Here is a 20,606-nt window from a genome sequence, read left to right on the forward strand (position 1 = left end):
AAGTCTCTAGGGAGCTATGGAACCAATAGAATGCTTGACGGTCTTATCAAGAATTCTGGTTACTTTGGGAAGCAACGGTGATAAGGTCTTGAAAGATTATAGACACAATTTGGATCTTTTGTCTGCCTGTCTTTCTCATGCAAACTCCAATGCTGGATTTAGAAGAGAAGTCTTTCAATCCCAATCTGTTTGGGTAATGCTGAACCAAATTTTCAGTTTCTACTTGGAAAACAGTGATACTCGTGTTGTTCAGGACGAGATATGGCAATACAGAACCAGGACCGTTAGAGGCATTAGTTTGCTAGCAAGAAGCATGATAACCGCATGTACTGCCCAGGATTCGTCTGCTCAACCGTATGTGGAAAATACTCATAGAAATATCTCCAACGTCACCAGGGTTTCGATAGCTAAATTATGTGACAGCTCCTTATCAGATAGTACAAGAGATTTGTATGTGAAGCTGATTTCTTCCAATTTTCAATTCCTAACTAACCTGATGAATACAAAACTGGGGGACGAGTATCATGGAACTATCGACTACAAGCTAGCTCAGGATCTCTTTAGAAGAATTGCTCACGTTAAGGAACCGGGTGATGCACCCTTGGACCTTGAGTTTGCAGAACACGGGTTGTATTTAGTCAATAGTCTGGTGGACAATAAAGAGTTCTCTTTCACACTAATGGATGATCAAGAGACATTTAATTTATTCTTGAGTGCTCTGTTGAACAGTTTTGAAGAATTCTCTACTAATGCTGCAATCGAGATAGAAGCTGCCAAGGACCAAGATCTGAATGCAATAGAACTCTTGATTGTTTCAATCTGCTCCAAAATCATCACAAAACCCAGGTTCGTTACTTGGATCGATACGATGGATCCATTTGATGGCAACATGCCCAACTACCTAAAACTATTTCAAACAATAATTGTTAATAGAGACTCATGGAGCTCAGACCAGCTGATTGTGCTTATAACATGGTTGACTACATTGTTTGACCGTCTGAATGTTGACGACAACAGTGTACTAACTGCGTCACTTAACAAAGTATTAGTCTCTACATTAGACTCTATTGCCAGCATATGTCAATACGAAGAAGTCAGACAGTATATCAGTGAATACCACTATTTTGTCAAGTTTTTGGATCTTTTGAAGATGTTGTCAATCAAGGTTCCAAGAAAAGCACTGAAAGACTCTGCATCAAAAATTCAGTTCCCCAACACCAAATCAATCATCGTAGAAATACTCACCTTTCTGGTCCACAAAAATTTCAAGGTTCAAGAAGCAATGCGTGACTTTCAGGGAATAGAAGTCATCTTGAACAATTGCAACATTGATGAAAATGAGCCTTTCATCAAAGAACGATCCATACTGTGCATCAAGTACTTACTAGAGAATAATCAGGCTAATCAAGACTTTGTTGCCAAGTTGGAAGCTAAAAAAGTAACAGATGATAAAGTTCTCAGTGAAGCTGGATATGAAGTCGATATTGTGGACGGTAAAGTCAAGCTAAAGCCTCCCAAACCCAGATCCAACCCCAGTGAATGAAATTCCCCCTGTACACTTTGATAGAAGCCCACATGCTGATTATGTAATTAATCCTCCCTACACCACTCGCGTGCATTCCTTTTTTTCCAAATCTTCCTCTCTTGACTCACCTTCCCCAATCATAATGTCTGTCTACAGATCAACTCGTTCAAGTGCCGAACAGCAAGTCTCATTTGAAGACGCCGTCATCACTGGTTTGGCCAAAGATGGTGGTTTATTCATCCCATCCGAGATTCCATCTGTCCCAACTGATTTCCTGTCAGCTTGGAAAGATTTGAGTTTTCAAGATTTAGCCTTCAAGATCATGAGATTGTATATTAAGGAGGCTGAAATCCCAGATAATGATTTGAAAGATCTTGTTGAGAGATCCTATTCAACTTTCAGGTCGGAAGAGGTCACTCCGACCGTTAAATTAGATTCACATGACAACTTGTTCTTGTTGGAACTGTTCCATGGGCCCACTTATGCCTTTAAGGATGTTGCCTTGCAATTTGTAGGTAACTTGTTCGAATACTTCTTGCAAAGGAAAAATAAGGGCAAAGCTGAAGATGATCCAACCAGAGATACCATTACAGTAGTCGGTGCTACTTCTGGTGATACTGGATCTGCTGCTATCTATGGACTGAGAAATAAAAAGGACGTATCCGTATTCATCCTTTACCCCACAGGAAGAATTAGTCCTATTCAAGAATTGCAGATGACCACCGTTGTTGATGACAATATCCACACTTTGTCCGTGAATGGTACATTTGATGATTGTCAGGCGTTGGTCAAGGAAGTGTTTAACGATTCCGAGTTCAATGATAAATGGCACATCGGAGCGATCAACTCCATCAACTGGGCTCGTATCTTGGCTCAAATAACTTACTACTTCTACTCGTACCTTCAAGTCTCCCAAGCAGTTGGCCATGGTAGAGTCAAGTTTATCGTTCCTAGTGGAAATTTTGGAGACATCTTGGCAGGATTTTACGCCTCTCAAATGGGCCTGCCAGTTGAGAAATTGGTAGTTGCCACGAACGAGAACGATATCTTGAACAGATTCCTTACTACTGGTAAATATGACAAGGGAGATGTTAAACCAACGCATTCTCCAGCCATGGACATTGTTGTTTCATCTAACTTTGAGAGATTCTTATGGTATATGATCAAGGAAACAATTGGTAAGAACGATGAGAAGGCCACTGGTGAAATTCTAAACAACTACATGAAAGAGTTATCTACCAAAGGTGTGTTTACTGTGCCTCAAGCAGTTCTTGATAAGGCCACCAGTATTCTGGACAGTGACAGAATCACCAACGAGGAAACTGTTTCCACCATCAAAAAGATCTATGAAGCCACTTCCAATAACTACATTATCGATCCCCACACTTCTGTTGGTATTGCCACTACCTTGAACCAAATTAAGAAAGACAATGATCCTTCTATTACATACGTCTCGTTGTCAACTGCTCATCCTGCCAAGTTCAGCGAAGTAGTTGATGCAGCTTTGACCAGTTATCCTGACTACAGCTTTGAAAAAGATGTTTTGCCAGAAGAGTTGAAGAATCTCTCAACCTTGCCAAAGAAGATAAAACTAATTGAAACTGCCACTTTGGAGTCAATCAAGGACACTATCGTTAAAACTTTGAGCTAGTTTATAAATAGAGAAAGCTATATATCCCGTACCAGATGTAGGGGGAGGGAAGGCCCCTCTAGTGACCTTTCGATTCTTCAAGGATTTCAATATGAGATGTTCAAGAGAATGATTAAGTAAACACCCTATAACACTACAATCTTTGGGAAGTTAACTTGACTTTCCTAATAGATATGCTTTTTTGCTGGTAGTGATCGAAGGTGCTTTTACAGTGGTTAAATTTGAACCGTAAAGCCACATCTCTATAATACTACGAACTTACCATACCTGATGATAGAGCTACTACACACTCATTCTTAAAGCACGCAAACTAGATGATGTCCTTGGGTTAATCAATACGACTCCTTCTGTGATCCTTCTTCAGAAGGAAGGATCTTATCGACCAATAAGAAATCTGAGCCATCATTCAGTGTCTGGTACTTGCAAAGGAGCCTTGAGTAGTTGAAGAAAACGAAAATAACACTCCCAACAAGAATTGGCACCGCATCAAGCCCGTAGATTAATTTTTCGTTTGAGGCAATGGCACCATCATAACCGCCAAAGAATTCAACAACTCTAAAGACGGATCGAACCAAGATCAAAAGTGACGTTACGAATAAAACGACAAAAGAAAGCATCCAATGACTGTACTTGGAAATGTGTCTTTTGGCATGCTTGTGCACTTGGATCGTGTAGAGAATGGAGAGGACGAAAAATCCACCAAAAAAGATGATCTGAATAAACAGTCCAACAATGACAATAATTTTTCCCCACTTTCTAGCGCTATCCATTGCAATCAATCCACCCCCTGCGGCTTGAACCAGAAGTGAGACAATATCAGCTGCAACTAAGATTTTAGTGAAGTACTTCATAGAAATGCAAATGTGCTTTTCAGTGTCGGTAGTTTTAACCAGTTCTCCAAATACCATGTACAGAGTAGCGGCCATCAAAACTGGGGCAATCAAAATGAAGGTCGATTGCATACAGTATACAATAACTGAGTCTTTGTTTTGAGTTGCAATTGCCCTGGCCACGTAACCTACGGATTCCATAACTAAACCGATGATGAAAGGGATCATGATGCAACAGAGACGCTTTTTTCTCCCACTGTTGAAGGTCAAGTTTTGTTTAAAACCAACGTGAAATACCATGAAGGAATGAATCAGTGTAAGAAGGCCAAACACAACTGCAAATGCTATTGCAGCAGGTAGACTTGGGTTGTAGTTGAATAGTTTAAAAGCCATTTGGATTGATGATGCTGTTGTTCCCTAGAGATGTAATTGGGGCCTTTTATACATATCTGCCACTGATTAGATCCACCCCTGCGCCTCTACTTATTCAACAACTTGATGACTTTCATGCAATGCTTTTTATGAAAAACAAGAGGACATAATGAAGACCATGAAACGATTATTTAAAGACAGTCAAAATAACTGGAGTGAGATATTAGGGTTTAGTCAAATGTAATACCATGATACAACCATATCCTTTGTACTTGCTTCATTGGAAGTTAGAACCTGGAAAGAAGGTCAAAAAATATCACTATGATATTCAGGCCCCTAGTAGTAATAGCCGCACCTCTTGATGCAAGATGCAACAAAACGCAAATTCAGCATTAAGTGCTGTCTGCAACAAAGCCTCGATATTACAATTAAGCTCTGCGAGTTTACCAGTACATAGCGCCATACAGCCAAGGATAATTGAAACTTTCCAAGCCTTGTTTTTGGCCTAATCTGGCGTCATCGCTTAGTCAAAAGGCTTGTATACAATGCATATCCGTTTGTGGCTTATCCCAGTGCATGTTAATAATTTGAAGGCTTAGATTGTAGCACGTCCATCGAGGCTCAGTTAATCCGATTGTACGGCTGTTATATGCAGTCATATAATTCGTCAAATAGAGAACCAGTGCCAAAGTTGGAAAAAGTGGCATTGGATTTAAGGAAACGTGGTTTCTAAAGTGGATTCTCTTGTCTGCTCTCCAAATTGCCGTTAGCTATGAGTTCTCGTTCATCAACAGTCGAATCTATTTTCGACAACACTGAACATTGCTGGCCATTCGATTTTTGGTATATCAACTTAAATTTGTAATGCTTCGATCTGGTTGGCAGGTCAAACTCGAACCAAGGATGGCACTGAAAGGAGTTTTTTTTACCTATAGTTTAATTGATAAAATTATGAATGAATTTTTTACCTCTGGGCTCAGGTCAGGATTAGCTGAGAACTCTACTGCATTTTAAATTACTGTGGAAATTGAGACGCTCTGTTCATTTGTGCAACAAGCCTAACCACCAAAGTAATCAGTTTTGGCTTACTTCAATAGTAGCAATTATCTCTCCAAGTTCGGAGTAGTAAGCTGCGATTGAACTTCAGTTTAAGACAATCGTCTGTGAAAAGGTTGAGTAGCCTTGGTTTTTCACGATTTTTCTTTCATAATGAGTTTCAGCCCAGGAATGAAGCATGCCAGTTCAATGATTAATATTTACATACCAAGTGATGGTGACGTACACTTAATTTACACTTACATCAGCAATGATCCCTTTGACCGTCACACTGACTTGTAATGTTTCCCCCAGTGAACAAGAAAACAATCAACTCTATCATTAGATACTCACAGCAAAAGATCTGGAGGGAAGAGCTAGGAGTAAAGAGTGAAGGTTTGGCAGGCCGATAGATGCATGAGAGGAATTGAAAAGAAAAAAAAAATTCAAATGTTAAAGACATATTGTTTTCTGCCAAACATTCAATACAACATAGCAAGCATCTATTCAGATGTTCTTACTAGCTAACTGTTACCATTTTACCTTTTACTAGTCTTCGTTTGCAAGCAGGACTAGCTAAGACCTTCGCTGGTCCACCAAAGTAGTCGCGACAAAAGTTTAAATTAGTGTTGGAAATTATCAACATTTAACCTCCCAAACACGATTATTAAATAGACCAATAGATGAACAGAGGAAAACCCGTGACCCGTGAGCCTCAGATCAATCCCCAGTCGGTGTCTTTCAAGCCAACCGACTTGATCATTCCGGAATCACTTCAAGAGATGTTTCCTGAACAGGTGGATTTGTTCAAGAATCTACAAGACAAAGAAAAACAACTAGACCTCTTGGTCAACAGAAAATTACTGGATTTGCAGGATTATCAAAACAACAATATCAATGGAGTCATGGAAGACAGTGATAAGAATGAGATCTTAAGGATATTCATATATAATATAAGTGAGAACCAGCCATGGCAGTTAGCTAAGCAGTCAGAGGACCAGTCAGAGGAGGCCAAAGCGATCGCCGCAGGTTCAGCCCAAGCAGATCCAAGCTGGACTTTACGTATTGAAGGCCGGTTCCTCAATGATGAAGCAGCTGACAACGCTAGTCGCAAGAAGTTTAGCTCTTTCTTATCAAGTATTTCTGTAGAGCTTTTCAAGGGAGCAACGAAAGAGAAATTGGATGCCAACAACATTATCGAATGGCATGATGAATTGCAACAGATCAAATCAGAAATCGAAAGAGAGGAACAACAGTTTGATGGCTTAGATATCAAGCGTGTGGGAAGTAGTATTCCTGGAAATCCAACGGAAGAAGTGAGCTGTCAGATCCTTATTCAGCCAAAAATGTACCCTATCAAGTTGTCGATATTGAGTAAAGATTTGGTCGAATTGTTGGGGACTAATGAAATTACTCAGCATGATTGCTTTGTTAAACTTTTCAACTATATACAAGTGAATGATCTGTTCCAATTTGATCAGGACAAGAACCTGCAGCAGCAACAAAACTCAATTCTTATCAAGTCAGACGATGCCTTGTTGAAGATTTTCCAATTGGAAAAGTTCAACGTGCCTCAAATGCTGGATATAATTTCTACCAGATTGTTGAAGCCTGTAGAGCCAATAAAGTTGAATTATACCGTCAACACACTAACAAACTCCACTTTAGGAGACATGATCATTGATCTGAAAATTAATTCTGATTTGTTGAATAAATCTTCCGCTGGAGGGGCCAACAAGAGTGTAAGTGACTTAATTAATGAGTTGATGAATAATCAAGCCAACTCGATCGAGGTCAACAAACTCAATGAAAACATAAGTTTGACTTTACAATTATTGAATTATAACAAGATCAAGTATGACTTCTATAAGAAGTTTAGTGAAGATCCTGTAAAGTTTCTTCAGAAAATCAATGATAAGAACCATGAGTTTCTCAAGATTATTTGCAGTGATTCTGTTGGCTACAATACTAATGAGTACATTGATGAGGAGATTTTCAGGAAGAGTGAGTATTACAAGGATAATATCATCTCAGAACAGGTGAATTTGTTATTGAGTAGTGGAAGGCTGTAGACACTTAGAATAAATAGTCTCGAATGGAATTTTACTCTATCGTACACCACCTCAGATGATTGAAGATTTGATCCAAATCTCCAGAGAGTACCCAGAATACTTCAAGAAGCTGACATTGGAAGGTGATTGGGAGCCTGAGGGTGATTATAGGAAAGCAGGTCTATTCTGTCAAACGTTTGAAGGAAAAGACTACAACATAACAATCTCACCTCAAGGCTGGACCGTAGATGATGAGACGTATTATCCCACCTTTGAAGCTCTAGCCCATCGGATATCCAAAAGCTTTAGCGTAAAATGGAATGAAGAGCTAATGAAGAAGCTGGAGTCGGTCATAGAGTCCGATTGACGTCTTACTGGGTGCTAATAAGTTGCACTGACAGAACATCAGTCGTAGATTTCCTCGCTTACCTCAGCTGTCCAGTCTGCGCGCCCAGTTACAAATATTTGAGAAGCCTTCTTCCAACGACACGAACAATATGAGTGAATCTTTGTCACTTGAGGAAACTCCACAAGAAAATGAGGAATTGACCATAGAGGAAGAGTACAAGTTGTGGAGGAAAAATTGTCATTATATGTACGATTTTATATCCGAAACTGCTCTCACTTGGCCCTCATTATCTATACAATGGCTACCACAATCGTTTCAGGCTCCTTCTAATGCAGAAATTACGCAGAGTCTTCTGCTAACTACGTTGACCTCTGGTAAAGACACAGATTACTTGAAAATAGCAGGTACTCAGCTACCAGATTCGTTGACAGGCAAGAAATCGGAGGAGAAAGTAAAGTCAAGACTGAAGGTATTCAAAAAATACCCACAAAGCACAGAAATAAACAGGGCCAGGTATATGCCCCAGAATCCAAACATAATTGGCACAATTAATGCCTCTGGCCAGGTTTTCACATATGATGTTAAATCTCTGGCTGAGCCTGTGATAAATGAGTATATCCACCACAAGGAAAGTGGATACGGAATTTCATGGAACAGGAAGAAAGAGGGGGTATTTGCCACCTCTTCCGATGACAAGACGGTGGCAATTTGGAATATTAACCACTCTAAGCCATTACGAACTTACGAACACAAAGATATTGTAAATGACGTAGCTTTCCACAACTTTGACGTCAATATCATTGGGTCCGTTTCAGACGATAAATCTCTGAAAATTCATGATACAAGAACACAAAAAACTGTGAACTCTGAACAAGTCAGTGAAAAGGGAGTCAATTCATTAACGTTCTCCACCTTTTCCGAGAACCTGGTAGCCGTTGGTGGTGAAGATTTTAATGTATCCCTTTTCGACTTGAGAAATCTAACCAGGCCACTTCATTCTATGGTCGGACATACGTCAACCATAACGTCGTTATCTTGGGATCCTCATCATGAGAACATTGTTGCATCTGGCTCCGCAGATCGTCGTGTAATACTCTGGGATATCAGTAAGATTGGAGAAGAACAGTTACAGGATGAAATGGAAGACGGTGTCTCAGAGTTATTTATGATGCACGGAGGTCATACTGGATCCATATATGATTTGAGTTTCAATCCTGATATTCCATGGACATTGGCCAGCTGTTCAAACGATAATATTGTACATCTCTGGACTGTTAGTAGAAAGGTACTAGGATCAGGGAATGAAGAGGTCGATTTGAAGTCTTTAGAGTGAGTTTTTGTCCACTTTTTGGCTCTCATCAGCAATAAATATCAATCTAACAAAAGCAGTAGAATAACTAGTTTTCATACCATACTTTCAAATTAGTAGAATCAGATCATCACTTCTTCCCCCGCTACCTTCATCCTCATACTACTATTCTGCCGCGAAAGAGAAAAAAGTGAAAAATCATGGGCCAAGCTTCTTCACCACCACACAATGAACAGATTGCTTAAAAGGCCCCTTTTGACACTTGAAAAGCCCAGTTGTGTGCGTTTTACTGCCATCTCTAAGAGAAACCGTATCAAGGTGCAACTACTAAAGGACTTTCCAGGTGTGGGGGTTCGTGGAGAAGTAGTAAATGTTAGACCTAGTTTGATGATCAATACTTTACACCACAATAATGGAGCCTGCTATTTACTTCCAGGACAGGGGCCACGTATTCCTGTAGTTGAGAAAAAACATGAAGCTAAGCAGAAAGAGCCATTGTCCTCTCAATCGGAGACACGAACAACCAAAGCTGATTCGAAGCCTACGATGACTCCTGATTTACTAGCCAAATTAACAGGACTATCTTTCAAAGAGTCAACGTCTCCTTCGAAGGCAGAAAACAGTGGTTCAGCAAATGAATTAGAATTAGCCACTGCCATTCAAGACATGCCAAAGGTAATCTTCATGAGATACGCTACAGATGACAATGGAACATTGAAAAATGAGATCAGAAAAGATCGCCTTTGCGAACACCTGTTCAAACTTACAGGGTTTACTATTCCTACAGAGTTTATCACCATCCAATACATGTCTCCCAATGGACCTATAGACTTGGATTATATGGACTTTGTAGGGGACTATACCTTGACCTTCAAGTTGTCCTCCACGTTCGAACCAATTGTTAAGAACGCGAAAATTATCTCCAGTAATATCGATTTGGCCCTGCAAAAAGATCTCATCCGTCCTTAGAGTCAGAGACGGAAAGAGATCTCGGGTCAAGAGATTCCCTGTATATACTTATAATCCAATCATTATATCTTTATGGACTTTGAAACTGAGACCGCCACGTCTAGAACGTTGGACTGTTTGTCATGTTCCAGCCAGGTAGTCCATGGACATGTGGGGAACAGTGCCATCCAATTCCCCTTGCAATTGAATGGTTGGAATGTTGACACTATAAATACCACTCAATTTTCTAACCATCCCGGTTATGGGCGATTCAAAGGTCAGAAGACATCTGCAAGTGAGGTGGAGGCGATTTTCTTAGGACTGATGAACATTGGTTGTCACTACGATACCCTCTTGTTGGGCTATGTTGCTGATGCTGGTACATTACGCACTATAGGAAACCTATTTGCGGAATATTCGACTAACCATGGGGCCAGATTTGTCTTGGATCCAGTTTTGGGTGATAACGGTAAACTCTACGTTAGCGAGGACCTGATTCCCGTCTATAAAGAGATCATTAGATCTGGGAAAGTGGATATGGTGACTCCGAACCAGTTCGAGTTAGAGCTGTTACTAGGGTCCAAAATTAATTCATTGAAAGAATTACGCAACGCAATGTTTCAGTTTCAGGAGGAATTTCGGGTCAAGAACGTTGTCGTCACCTCAGTTTCCTTTCCGACGGGTCCAAATCATGATGACTCTAATATATACCTCGCTGGCCTTTGCGAAGATCAATGGTTTTATGAAAAAGTTCCCGAGATTGATGCCATATTTTCTGGTTCTGGAGATCTTTTTCTCTCATTGTTGAATCACCTGTACTACCACTTCCCCTTGCAAGAAGCATTAATCAAAACAGCTTCCAGCGTTAGCAAAGTTTTACAATTGTCGTATGAAATGGAATTGGATAATCCTTGCAAAATTTTCAAATTGGATAAATTATACGTTCCGCATCTACGAATGGTTGAAGCAAGGGATATATTAGTATTGTCCGTTCCCAATAAATAATGCATAGTTCATTTAGAAAAATGGGTTTTTTTGGCCGCCTGTATTAACTCTCTAAATTCATTCCCATGAGTTTTCACCCAAGCTGATCTATTAAACTTTTCTGTATGATTTGACTTATTGTTGTCTATCTCAGATAAGGCCTCCCATTGCTCCAACTTGTCCCTCAAAACCACACTATCCTTAGGGTTGGCAGAATCAAGGTTACTATTGTAAAGGTTGCTGTACTCAACATATCTGGCCTCTAGCTGAGCTCTTGTACCGGATGTTGGCAATCGAAGTTGCGCTAGTTTCTCTTTGACTTTATTGGTCGATAATGAGGCAAAATCCAACTTTGCTAGTCGTTTCATATCAACTGCTTTCTGCACCTGAAAATCTTGGTCTTTGGGTATCGTGACTACTATATCTTTTTCTGGCACCTTTTGCGCCGACTCATGATGTTCACGATCTTCTTTACTGTCCTCCTCTTTCTCGTCTTTGTTGTCTTTGCCAACCAGACATATGTCAATGTGATCTCCTTGAAGCTCTTCTGCAGACATAAATTCTCCACAAATGGGGCACTCGACCATCTCTTCTCTGGAGGGAACTGACTTACCAAACCCTGCTGTTTTCGGCTTCTTCCTAGATTCATACACGGGTTTTTGCGGCTTGGGCCGTTTTTTTTCTTCTTGCAAGATTATAACGGAGTCATCATCAGCGTTAAGCTTTGCTAAAAGTTGGCTTCTATTACTAATGAACCATTTTCCGATGCTATCCAGAAGCAAAACTTTGACTAAATTGCTCTCATACTGAACCTCGTGGCAAAGCGGGCATTCCTGGTTCACTTTCAGATACCTTCTAATACATAGAGAGCAAAAACAGTGACCACACTGAGTCATAACAGGTGCCTTTAACGTCTCTTTGCAAATATGGCAACTTAACATTGATTCAAGATCAAAAAGCTTTGGAACTTTAGTGCCCAGCCAGTCTGATGGGTCAGAGATAGAACCTATATTACCCACAGTAGCGTCCATTGTTATTTCCGTAAGCCAAGCTTCTATCTAGCCTAACTCTATCCTAAGACACGTTCCTGTAGGCCTCTTTGATCTAAAGTATTCCTGGTGCATCCGTGAGAGCAATTCGCGAAGGGCATATCTTGCTGGTGAAATTCGTTTATCTAACCTCAACTCCACCAAGTTGAGTATGACAGACTATTCGAAGGTTCCGATCAATTCCTTGGAGTCTCTCCGTTTGAGACTCACTCAGGCTATGCATTCACTGAATAAATTGAATGATTCCATACATCAGTCACAAACTCTACCTCAATGGTCATCCATCCAAAACCAACTCACAGTCATTCTATCCCAACTAACCTCTCTTTCGACGACGTTGGAAACACAACGAGAAATCCTACAGTACATAAACGTTTACCCTCTGCCGGAATTTCCATCAACGACGCATGAAGGGCTATTGACTACACTATTGCGGAAGAAGAACATTCCTGAGGTATCTGAATGGATAACACAATCTTTAGAGGAGTCCAAAGATAAGAACCCTTCTGCGTCCGACCAATTTGCTACCTGGTGTGCTGAAACAAGTGCTCAAGAAAGTGAAAATTGGATTTTCACTGGATTTCGAACAAAATATGAAATAGACAACGATATACCGCAGGCCCCAGAGTATTCTCTTAGGGAGTCCACAAGCACAAACGTATCACAAGATGAAGTCTCTACAGATGACTTGAACAAATTAATCTACATGGGAATAGATCCCAGAAAACAGTAGTTTATTTTTGTAACTATAAAAAATAGTTTAAGAAAAATAATATCAAATCATTTGGAACTCTCCATGTCAACCAACTCATCCCAGAGTTTAACCAGGCGTGTTTTCTCCTCTCTTTCACTAGTCAACTTTTGCTTAAGCTTTTGAACTTCCTGCTTCAGTGTGTTCTTCTCCTCGGTGACCTTATTTAGCTTAGAGGACCATTTTGTCTCGTATCCCTTCTTGAGAACGGACACCTTTTGTTCATGCTTGGCAGAGTATTGAACATACAGATCTTGAGCTAATTGTTGTAATTTCTGTTCGGCCTGCTCGTCGTGTGTACTCAATTCCCTTTGTAAATCATCTATCTTTTGTTGTAATTCGGACACAAGACCTTTTTGAGCTCCGGTAGAAAAGAATGTTTGTTTCTCTACTAGTTGCTTCTCCAATTCTTTGATTCTCTCCTCCTTTTGGGCCATAGATATCTTGTAAGATTCCTCCAGCTCCGTCAACTTATCCTGCTGACTTGTTTCCAGTTCATTAATTTTGGATGACTGAGATTCAAGTTTACTATTATATCTCGTTTCCAAAGATTCCAAAGATTCTTTTAATTCCTTATTATTTGTCTCGTAAGAATCCAGCTCTATCGATTTCACTTGTAGTTCCTTTTTTAAGGACTCAACATTCTGCTCCAGAGACTCGAATTGAGATTGTTGTTGGGCCTTCTCGTTAACGAGGTCGGCCAATTGTGATCGCAGAGAATCAGCATTATTCAAACTTTCATTTAAAGAGCCCTCCAGCTTTTCCTGAGTGGCCTTTAACTTCTTTATTTCAGCTTCTGCATCCTGAAGTAGCTGGTCTCTGTGTTGTAATTGAGTGTCAAGCTGTTCAGTAATTTCTTTGACTTTTTCTTTCCACGATTGGATTTCCTTCGAAGAGTCATCAAGATGGTCGTTATGAATCTCTTTAAGCTGTTCAATTTCACGAGATTGAGCTTGTATTTTTTCCAGATTTTGATCAATCAGGGATTTCTTAGCATTCAACTCAGCCAAGACCGATTCATTGTGAGCGGAGTCGGTCTCAAACTTCTTCTGGTAAAAGCAAACAATATCAAATGCATCTTGATACTTCAGCTTGGTATCTTTTAGTTGCAGAATCAAAGAACTAATAACACCTTTGTATTTGTCTTGCTTCGCAAGGCTCAAATTGAGAGCTTCAATTTCCAATCTTAATGCTGTGATTTGCGACTCATTATTGATCTTGTCAGATTCTAAATTTGCTAACTGGCTTTTCAAAGCAATCAATTGTTGGTTAGCAGAGTTTAATTCCAAGGCTAAAGTTTCGTTTTCCTCAACTCGGTCATTTAATCGGGATTCAAGAGCTATAACGTTCCCTTCATGAACCGATTTGATATTACTGATGATTTCGCCTAAGCTCTCAAAATCTTCTTCTTCCAGATGTGTATATTCATCACTTTCTTCATTATCATCTAGCTCGTTCAAGATGCTATCTTGCTGTTCTTCCCCCTCCCTCTCCGGTTCCTCTACCTCTCCTTCGTTGATCTCATCTTCTGCATGTACTGAGACTAAGGTTTCACGTCTATCCTCATCCAGCTCATCTAACATGGCAGATTTATTAAAAACACCTGGAGAATTATCGCTTGCCTCCTCCTCAAAAGATTGAATCTTACTATGATTTAATAAGGGCGATGATGGGTTGTCGATAATTGGGTAATCTTCTCCGTCTCCCAACGCGTCAATTATACGGCTCTGTTGTTCCGTAGCAGGGCTGGCTGGGTTTGGTTTGGTTGGTCGCATTGGAGTCTCTTCGTCAGGTTTATCGAGTTTTGGGATCTTGGTGAGCCTCTGAACGGAATCCAAAGATTTTCTTTTGGCGGGAGAAGATTCCAAAAAGGGATTGTCCTCCTTCACAGTAGTTTTCGGACTTTTCAATTGAATTTTAGCCTTTGCGCCCAAATGAATCCCCGAAGGTAGGTTCACTATGTCATTACGCGGTACTGTCAGCGGCATTCTTTGAGAAGGAGAGCTCAGCTGAAGATTTCTCTGAAAAGGAGACTTAGATTTGGACAGCTCAGAAAAGGACTCTCTTCTCAACGTGTGGTTTTTGGACTGAAAGTTGGCATTGATATGAGAATGCGAATGAGAGTGAATATGTGTATGTCTGGCTTCAATCTTAGAAGTAAGACCATGGTCGATGCGCTTAGGATCTTTTCGAAAGGTGATATTGCTATTGGGCTTGGGAGGAGAAAAGGATTCTGCCTGTGCAAGCGAAGGGCTTGAGAAGGGATCCATGGCTGTTTGTTCTGTTTATTTTTCGGGTTAGGAAAGAGAGACGGATTTGTTTATATTCACCAAGGCGAGCGAGTCGTGTTCAAAAACGCGGTTTATTCTCTGTAGGAGAGCGAAGGGGACAAAAACCAAAGGGTCCATCCATCATCCGTTCTTCCAGTGAGCATAGTCAATCACTCCTTGGAAAGAGTCTCGAACTTGACGGTCCCGTCCAGCACTACCTTCCAATAACTCCATCGGGGACATGGGCAGCGCGCGCCACCTGGTTCTCAGTTTATTCTCGAATTGAATTGTCTCTCTCAACATCACAATTTGCTCAGTAATCATCATCAACCATGTCCAACTCAGAAGCAGTAAGTACTATTATCGGAAGGCTGTCGTGATATTAAAAGTTCTTTTTACTGACATTCAAATTTAGGCCAGGTTATATGAATCGATCATTGAAGAGGTCACCGCTGAAAGCAGACAAGATTTCGAAGATAGTGGTATTGATGAGTCCACACTTCAAGACTTAAGGAAGATTTGGAGAAATAAGCTTAGTGAGAGCGGTGTAGCAGAATTTTCATGGACTCAAAACACTAAGGAAGAGTTTTCGCAGCAACAACAACAACAGCAACAACAATTACGAAGTGGCGACCTACAATCTAACTTTCGTCACCAGATTGACCCTCTGGCAGGAATCCAAGATATCCAGATACCAAACGACATACAGTTACCTACAATCACCCCAAAGAATGAGGATTCAGGTCTGGAGTTCCCCGGAATGGGTCAGACGGATGGGGCTGGAAAGTCATATAATTTTGAATTACATATAGATGCAACTCCAGAACAAGTGGAGCATATGAGAAGGCGACTAGGAAAGCGTCAAGTCGATGGACCTGGATCCGATAATGACAACGTTAATGACTCAGATGATATCAATTCCGACTTGGATGACACGGATGATGACGAAATCAATAGCGATGATGATAATGATGAGCAAGAAGACAATATCATGTTGTGTTTGTACGACAGAGTGCAAAGAGTCCGTAACAAGTGGAAGTGCAATTTAAGAGATGGAATTGTAAATATGGATGGACGTGATTATACCTTCCAAAAGGCGACTGGGGAGAGTGAATGGTGATCTACTTTCGTCTGCTCCGCAGAGCAGTGATTCAATTCTAAGTCTATCATTTTATAATTGTATAATACTATTAACTTTTTGACAATTCTACCGAACTGTTTTGTTCCTCGGGGTTTCTTGTAAGGCCCAACTCAGCGACCTCTTCGGGTTTGTAGCTGTCCCTGTAATGAGACATTCTCTTAGACCACCATTTCTTGTGAGCTCCATCTGAAAAGTCTTCCATTTTGATTGGGTCATCCTCATTTGCAGATTCAAGCAAGTCTCTAGTACCTCCATGCAGCTTTATGTTGAGCTTGTTATTTTTATCTTCCTGTACAGTGTAATGACCTCCAAGCAACAAATCTTTAGCTACCAGTTCTCTCGTTCTTCCCAATGACTCGATTTCAGACACTCTTTCAATTGTCTCATTCAAAAGTTCATCAAACCCAGGTTGAGAAGCAATTTCATGAAAAGCCCTCATCATTGGTACGCTGTCAGCATGTACTCTGGAATTGCAATCTATTGTGAAAATGTTAAGATTATCAAATAGTTGGATGTAGTCTGGTCTGGTCATCACCTGTCTTGCTCTCCATAAGGGTAGAGATGGTAGTACGTGATCAATCTTATCATCATTCTGTAAAGGTAAAGAAAACTTTTCCCTATCCATTTGAACCAACTCTCTCATCAATAACATTGCACTTGTAGATAGTTTTCCACTCTCCATGACGTCGTCATCCATATCTCCTCCCAAAAGTCCACACTGGTTCAAAAACCAGGTCTTCTCACGGTCAATTATCTGATGCGAAGTTAAAAGGGGATCCTTATTGGCAGAAACTAGAGCCAGATGCTGCGGCCTTCCTCCAATAAGATCATATATCTTATTGGCGGTTTCAAGGGGTAAATACACGTTGTAATGCTTCATTCTAGCAGCTTTTAATACTTTTATTGTATCCTCTCTTCCAAGGTCGTTGAAATTAATGACTTCCAAACGTGTACTCAACTGTTTCATTCTCTCATAGACCCAGTAGTCATCGGAATTGAATATCATTGTAGCCAATCCTGATCCACTCAATGATTCCGCTTTTTGCTGCAATAACTCTATCAGCTTGTTTCCTTCTTCATCATCCTTGATCAGATGGGTGTTGTTTATGACAACGATCAATGGTTTCACTTGAACACCCTCTTCTGCTGATTTCACACGTTTTAATGCTACCATTTCTAATTTTTTGAAAGCTCTTTCGATATCTAAGAGAGCTGTAGTATCACGAGGCCCTCTAATAGAGAAAAGGGATCCAATATAATCCTCATGATATCCAAAATTCAGAGCTTGTCCTAATCGAATTCTGAATATTTCAGGGTCAGAATGGCCATCCACAACTGTACAGTTCAAACCCTTTACAGAGCGTATAGATTGTAAAATGGCAGAAAACTTTCCAGTTCCTTTTTCGCCAACCAGTAGAAAGTATCTGCCTTTAATTTTTCCGTTGACAATGTCATCCAGAAGCAATTGTTGTGGTCGTGCCACCCAATACTTGTTATTGTCTGTTCTCTTATACATGGACAATTGCAGAGTCGGATCACCTTCATCGAAAGCAGAGTTTATCTTGGAAAGAACTTGACTATTGTAAATCTTGTGATACATATAACCACTTAAAGCTAGAACAGCCAAAGAACTGAAGGTGATACCTGCAGTCTCAAAACATCTGAACAGAAAGCTGCCGAACCTTTCCCAATTCTCCTGCCGATTTTCTTTCTTTTGTCTTTCTCTATTACGTTCTTCCTCTTGAGGAGTCTGGTATTCGTTTATAGGTCCATCTTTCTTGTTCTTGATCTTTTCATCCAAATCTTGCAGTCTCTTGAGCTTTCTCTTCTCCCTTATCGTATTCTCGTCATCGTTGGTAACCTCGTCTAGAATATCAACAGGTAGGAACGGGTTGATACAGCGAATTTGGCTCCTCAATACGGGGCGTAGAGGGCGTATCTTCGTAGCAAGCCAAATGCGTCTGCTGTACATAGACTAGAGGTATATGGGGAGAAGATGAAGACGTGTTGGGAAACCGGGCCATCTCAAGGTCTATGGTTGATGTAAGGGTGTGATTGGTGGTAGACGAACCAAAGGCAAAGACTGGCCCAACGTGACAAGCTGTATCGTGGTCTTAGTTTCTGTTCCCGGATATCAACTACAAGAGTATTCTATCCAAGCAATTCCCGTAGACCTCTGGAACTTTCAAGTTGGTAGGTACTCTCTCTCATACCAGTCATTAATACCAGTTATTCAAAATCCTAACTAACAAGTCTCGAATTCTCAAACCCAAGTCATCTTCTCTCTTGAACCCCAGATGCCCCAACCATCTAGAGCTAAGCAGCAAACGCTGCAAATAAAGTTCTGGTTATTTGGTTTGGAAGTATCATATTTTGTTGTGGTAAGTTGATTTAACCAAAACCTGTCCCAAATCTATATTTGTGGCCTTTTTGTCTGGAATTAGTCACACTTTGTTTCAAGCATGTGCTAACACATTACTAGAATTATGTCCCTGCACCCATTTGGAAACTAATGGTCTTAATCTTCGATGTGTTTATGTTCTGGTTCCGTAAAGTATATGATGTTCTGAGCGGACGATCAGCAACTTCAAGATACAAACAAGACCTCCAAAATGCACAGAGTTTGGAAGAATGGTCCTACGTTGCGTCTCGTCTAGATTCCATCTCCGGTGGGGAATTGTGGAGACAAAACTTTATCAGCAACAAATACGATTACAAATTGATTAGTGAAAGGCTCCACTCCCTTCGGAACGCAAGAGAAAGTAAAGACTTCCCCCATCTGTTGACGCTGCTGAGGTCCAGTCTTCTAAGGAATTTTGGTGGTATTGCAGAGAAAGAACTTTACACTAGGGCCTACTCGGGCACCAAAACGCTTATTGAAACCTATGTTGCCGAAATACTAAAATGCCTTATATTCATCAATGATTTTGAATACAAAGACGACTTTACAAACACTGTCAACAGCTTCAATCAGTTGAAACTTGACTTTTTCCATGATGTGAGGCAAACGTATGGTTCCACGGCATTGATTCTGCAAGGTGGAAGTCTGTTTGGGTTGTGCCATATAGGCGTGATAAAAGCCATGTATTTCAAAGGTCTATTGCCAAGAATTATCTCAGGGTCTGGAGTCGGGGCTGTAGTGGCAGCATTTGTATGCTGCCTGATTGACGACCATCTGCTGTCGCATTTGGTGACATTGAGTAAACAAATGGCGAACCTGCCCGATGAGGTATTGGACAAGCGGTCAGGGAAAGTGGTGGAAAATGTTGTTGTACGTGGTTTCAGTGAAGACACTTTAAACTTCATGAAGTATACCAAATCCACGATCAAGCATCTCACCTTCGAGGAAGCATATCTTAGTACAGGGAAAGTACTCAACATTATGGTGCATCCTACTAATTCTTCAGCTCCATTTTTATTGAACTACATCACCACTCCTAACGTGATGATCATAAGTGCGTTGTATTGTTCAATGGGAAGCGGAGTACTAGTGGAAAATGCACATCTATATGTCAAAGACATCAACGGGGAGATAAAACCTATGGACTACCCAGAACCATGCATATTTATGACACCCCATGAGGCCAACACGTACATGGGCGTTACGTACACCCGGCTTACAGAGCTGTTCAATGTCAACCACTTCATCGTTTCACTCGCGAGACCATATCTGGCGGCTTTGGTAGGAAATGGGTTGCGTCATTCGTCGACATGGTATCCCAAGCGTGTGCTGAGAACAGTTATGGGTCTCGAATTACAGCATCGTATTGACATGTTAAATCGTTCTGGTCTGCTTTTTGGATTCATCAAGAGACTAGCCGTCGACGATAAGACTCCCACTACCAGCACAAGTGAGATAACTATTGTTCCGCATCTTAGGACGCTAGTGAAGGATTTCACCAGAATATTTGACGTTAGCAGGTCCAACGAGAATATTCCATACTGGATTCTGGTGGGAGAACGCAGTGTCTGGCCACTATTCCCAATACTTTGGACTAGGACAGCCATTGAGTTTACCCTTGATGATCTGTACAACAACCAAAGGAAGATGAGGTAGCATCGTTGTCCTGGAAACACGGGTGGCGAAAGCATGAGCATTGACTACAGCCACTTATTCCACCTGTGTCAGCTGGAATGTAAACATTGGTAGTCCAGAGTTCTCAATCCCGATCGAATTCCGAGAGGCAACGGAATTCGATCGGGTTCAAGTTCGGTTTGCGCGCCATAGTTCAAGCCTAGCTGCTTTGTTTGTGTTTATTTGTAATTCCATGCATGCCAATTGTCCCGAAATAAACTGAATTTCGAACTGCGAGTTAATCCCGACATGCGTTAGTAAGCATC

At 40.8% G+C, this 20,606-nt stretch overlaps 14 protein-coding genes across 14 annotated transcripts; 10 read left to right on the forward strand and 4 right to left on the reverse strand.

Annotated features, from left to right (window-relative positions):
- Positions 1 to 16: 16 nt before the first annotated feature.
- On the forward strand, positions 17 to 1,543 carry PAS_chr2-1_0268 (Essential protein of unknown function; the record flags this gene model as incomplete). Its single annotated transcript, XM_002491115.1, has 1 exon — positions 17 to 1,543. The coding sequence occupies one exon, from the start codon at positions 17 to 19 to the stop codon at positions 1,541 to 1,543; it is 1,527 nt and encodes a 508-aa protein (XP_002491160.1).
- A 124-nt stretch (positions 1,544 to 1,667) lies between these two features.
- On the forward strand, positions 1,668 to 3,176 carry PAS_chr2-1_0269 (Threonine synthase, conserved protein that catalyzes formation of threonine from 0-phosphohomoserine; the record flags this gene model as incomplete). Its single annotated transcript, XM_002491116.1, has 1 exon — positions 1,668 to 3,176. The coding sequence occupies one exon, from the start codon at positions 1,668 to 1,670 to the stop codon at positions 3,174 to 3,176; it is 1,509 nt and encodes a 502-aa protein (XP_002491161.1).
- Positions 3,177 to 3,508: 332 nt separating this feature from the next.
- Positions 3,509 to 4,399, reverse strand: PAS_chr2-1_0270 (Plasma membrane protein with roles in the uptake of protoprophyrin IX and the efflux of heme; the record flags this gene model as incomplete). The annotated part of the gene is made up of 1 exon (XM_002491117.1): positions 3,509 to 4,399. One exon carries the CDS (start codon positions 4,397 to 4,399, stop codon positions 3,509 to 3,511), a length of 891 nt encoding a protein of 296 aa, XP_002491162.1.
- A 1,697-nt stretch (positions 4,400 to 6,096) lies between these two features.
- On the forward strand, positions 6,097 to 7,485 carry PAS_chr2-1_0821 (uncharacterized protein; the record flags this gene model as incomplete). Its single annotated transcript, XM_002491118.1, has 1 exon — positions 6,097 to 7,485. One exon carries the CDS (start codon positions 6,097 to 6,099, stop codon positions 7,483 to 7,485), a length of 1,389 nt encoding a protein of 462 aa, XP_002491163.1.
- A 55-nt stretch (positions 7,486 to 7,540) lies between these two features.
- On the forward strand, positions 7,541 to 7,831 carry PAS_chr2-1_0822 (uncharacterized protein; the record flags this gene model as incomplete). Its single annotated transcript, XM_002491119.1, has 1 exon — positions 7,541 to 7,831. One exon carries the CDS (start codon positions 7,541 to 7,543, stop codon positions 7,829 to 7,831), a length of 291 nt encoding a protein of 96 aa, XP_002491164.1.
- Positions 7,832 to 7,961: 130 nt separating this feature from the next.
- Positions 7,962 to 9,146, forward strand: PAS_chr2-1_0271 (Subunit of the Hat1p-Hat2p histone acetyltransferase complex; the record flags this gene model as incomplete). The annotated part of the gene is made up of 1 exon (XM_002491120.1): positions 7,962 to 9,146. One exon carries the CDS (start codon positions 7,962 to 7,964, stop codon positions 9,144 to 9,146), a length of 1,185 nt encoding a protein of 394 aa, XP_002491165.1.
- A 204-nt stretch (positions 9,147 to 9,350) lies between these two features.
- Positions 9,351 to 10,091, forward strand: PAS_chr2-1_0272 (Hypothetical protein; the record flags this gene model as incomplete). The annotated part of the gene is made up of 1 exon (XM_002491121.1): positions 9,351 to 10,091. The coding sequence occupies one exon, from the start codon at positions 9,351 to 9,353 to the stop codon at positions 10,089 to 10,091; it is 741 nt and encodes a 246-aa protein (XP_002491166.1).
- A 72-nt stretch (positions 10,092 to 10,163) lies between these two features.
- On the forward strand, positions 10,164 to 11,075 carry PAS_chr2-1_0273 (Protein involved in bud-site selection; the record flags this gene model as incomplete). Its single annotated transcript, XM_002491122.1, has 1 exon — positions 10,164 to 11,075. The coding sequence occupies one exon, from the start codon at positions 10,164 to 10,166 to the stop codon at positions 11,073 to 11,075; it is 912 nt and encodes a 303-aa protein (XP_002491167.1).
- Positions 11,076 to 11,083: 8 nt separating this feature from the next.
- On the reverse strand, positions 11,084 to 12,085 carry PAS_chr2-1_0274 (Protein involved in postreplication repair; the record flags this gene model as incomplete). The annotated part of the gene is made up of 1 exon (XM_002491123.1): positions 11,084 to 12,085. One exon carries the CDS (start codon positions 12,083 to 12,085, stop codon positions 11,084 to 11,086), a length of 1,002 nt encoding a protein of 333 aa, XP_002491168.1.
- Positions 12,086 to 12,254: 169 nt separating this feature from the next.
- Positions 12,255 to 12,836, forward strand: PAS_chr2-1_0275 (Subunit of the RNA polymerase II mediator complex; the record flags this gene model as incomplete). The annotated part of the gene is made up of 1 exon (XM_002491124.1): positions 12,255 to 12,836. One exon carries the CDS (start codon positions 12,255 to 12,257, stop codon positions 12,834 to 12,836), a length of 582 nt encoding a protein of 193 aa, XP_002491169.1.
- A 47-nt stretch (positions 12,837 to 12,883) lies between these two features.
- On the reverse strand, positions 12,884 to 15,124 carry PAS_chr2-1_0276 (Hypothetical protein; the record flags this gene model as incomplete). Its single annotated transcript, XM_002491125.1, has 1 exon — positions 12,884 to 15,124. One exon carries the CDS (start codon positions 15,122 to 15,124, stop codon positions 12,884 to 12,886), a length of 2,241 nt encoding a protein of 746 aa, XP_002491170.1.
- Positions 15,125 to 15,456: 332 nt separating this feature from the next.
- PAS_chr2-1_0277 (TFIIA large subunit) lies at positions 15,457 to 16,244 on the forward strand (the record flags this gene model as incomplete). The annotated part of the gene is made up of 2 exons (XM_002491126.1): positions 15,457 to 15,474; positions 15,540 to 16,244. The coding sequence occupies 2 exons, from the start codon at positions 15,457 to 15,459 to the stop codon at positions 16,242 to 16,244; spliced, it is 723 nt and encodes a 240-aa protein (XP_002491171.1).
- Positions 16,245 to 16,314: 70 nt separating this feature from the next.
- PAS_chr2-1_0278 (Hypothetical protein) lies at positions 16,315 to 18,237 on the reverse strand (the record flags this gene model as incomplete). The annotated part of the gene is made up of 1 exon (XM_002491127.1): positions 16,315 to 18,237. One exon carries the CDS (start codon positions 18,235 to 18,237, stop codon positions 16,315 to 16,317), a length of 1,923 nt encoding a protein of 640 aa, XP_002491172.1.
- Positions 18,238 to 18,562: 325 nt separating this feature from the next.
- Positions 18,563 to 20,322, forward strand: PAS_chr2-1_0279 (Triacylglycerol lipase of the lipid particle, responsible for all the TAG lipase activity of the lip; the record flags this gene model as incomplete). The annotated part of the gene is made up of 2 exons (XM_002491128.1): positions 18,563 to 18,646; positions 18,748 to 20,322. 2 exons carry the CDS (start codon positions 18,563 to 18,565, stop codon positions 20,320 to 20,322), a joined length of 1,659 nt encoding a protein of 552 aa, XP_002491173.1.
- Between the last annotated feature and the right edge of the window lie 284 nt (positions 20,323 to 20,606).

This window comes from Komagataella phaffii, chromosome 2, assembly GCF_000027005.1.
Source record: "Komagataella phaffii GS115 chromosome 2, complete sequence".
Taxonomy (NCBI): domain Eukaryota; kingdom Fungi; phylum Ascomycota; class Pichiomycetes; order Pichiales; family Pichiaceae; genus Komagataella; species Komagataella phaffii.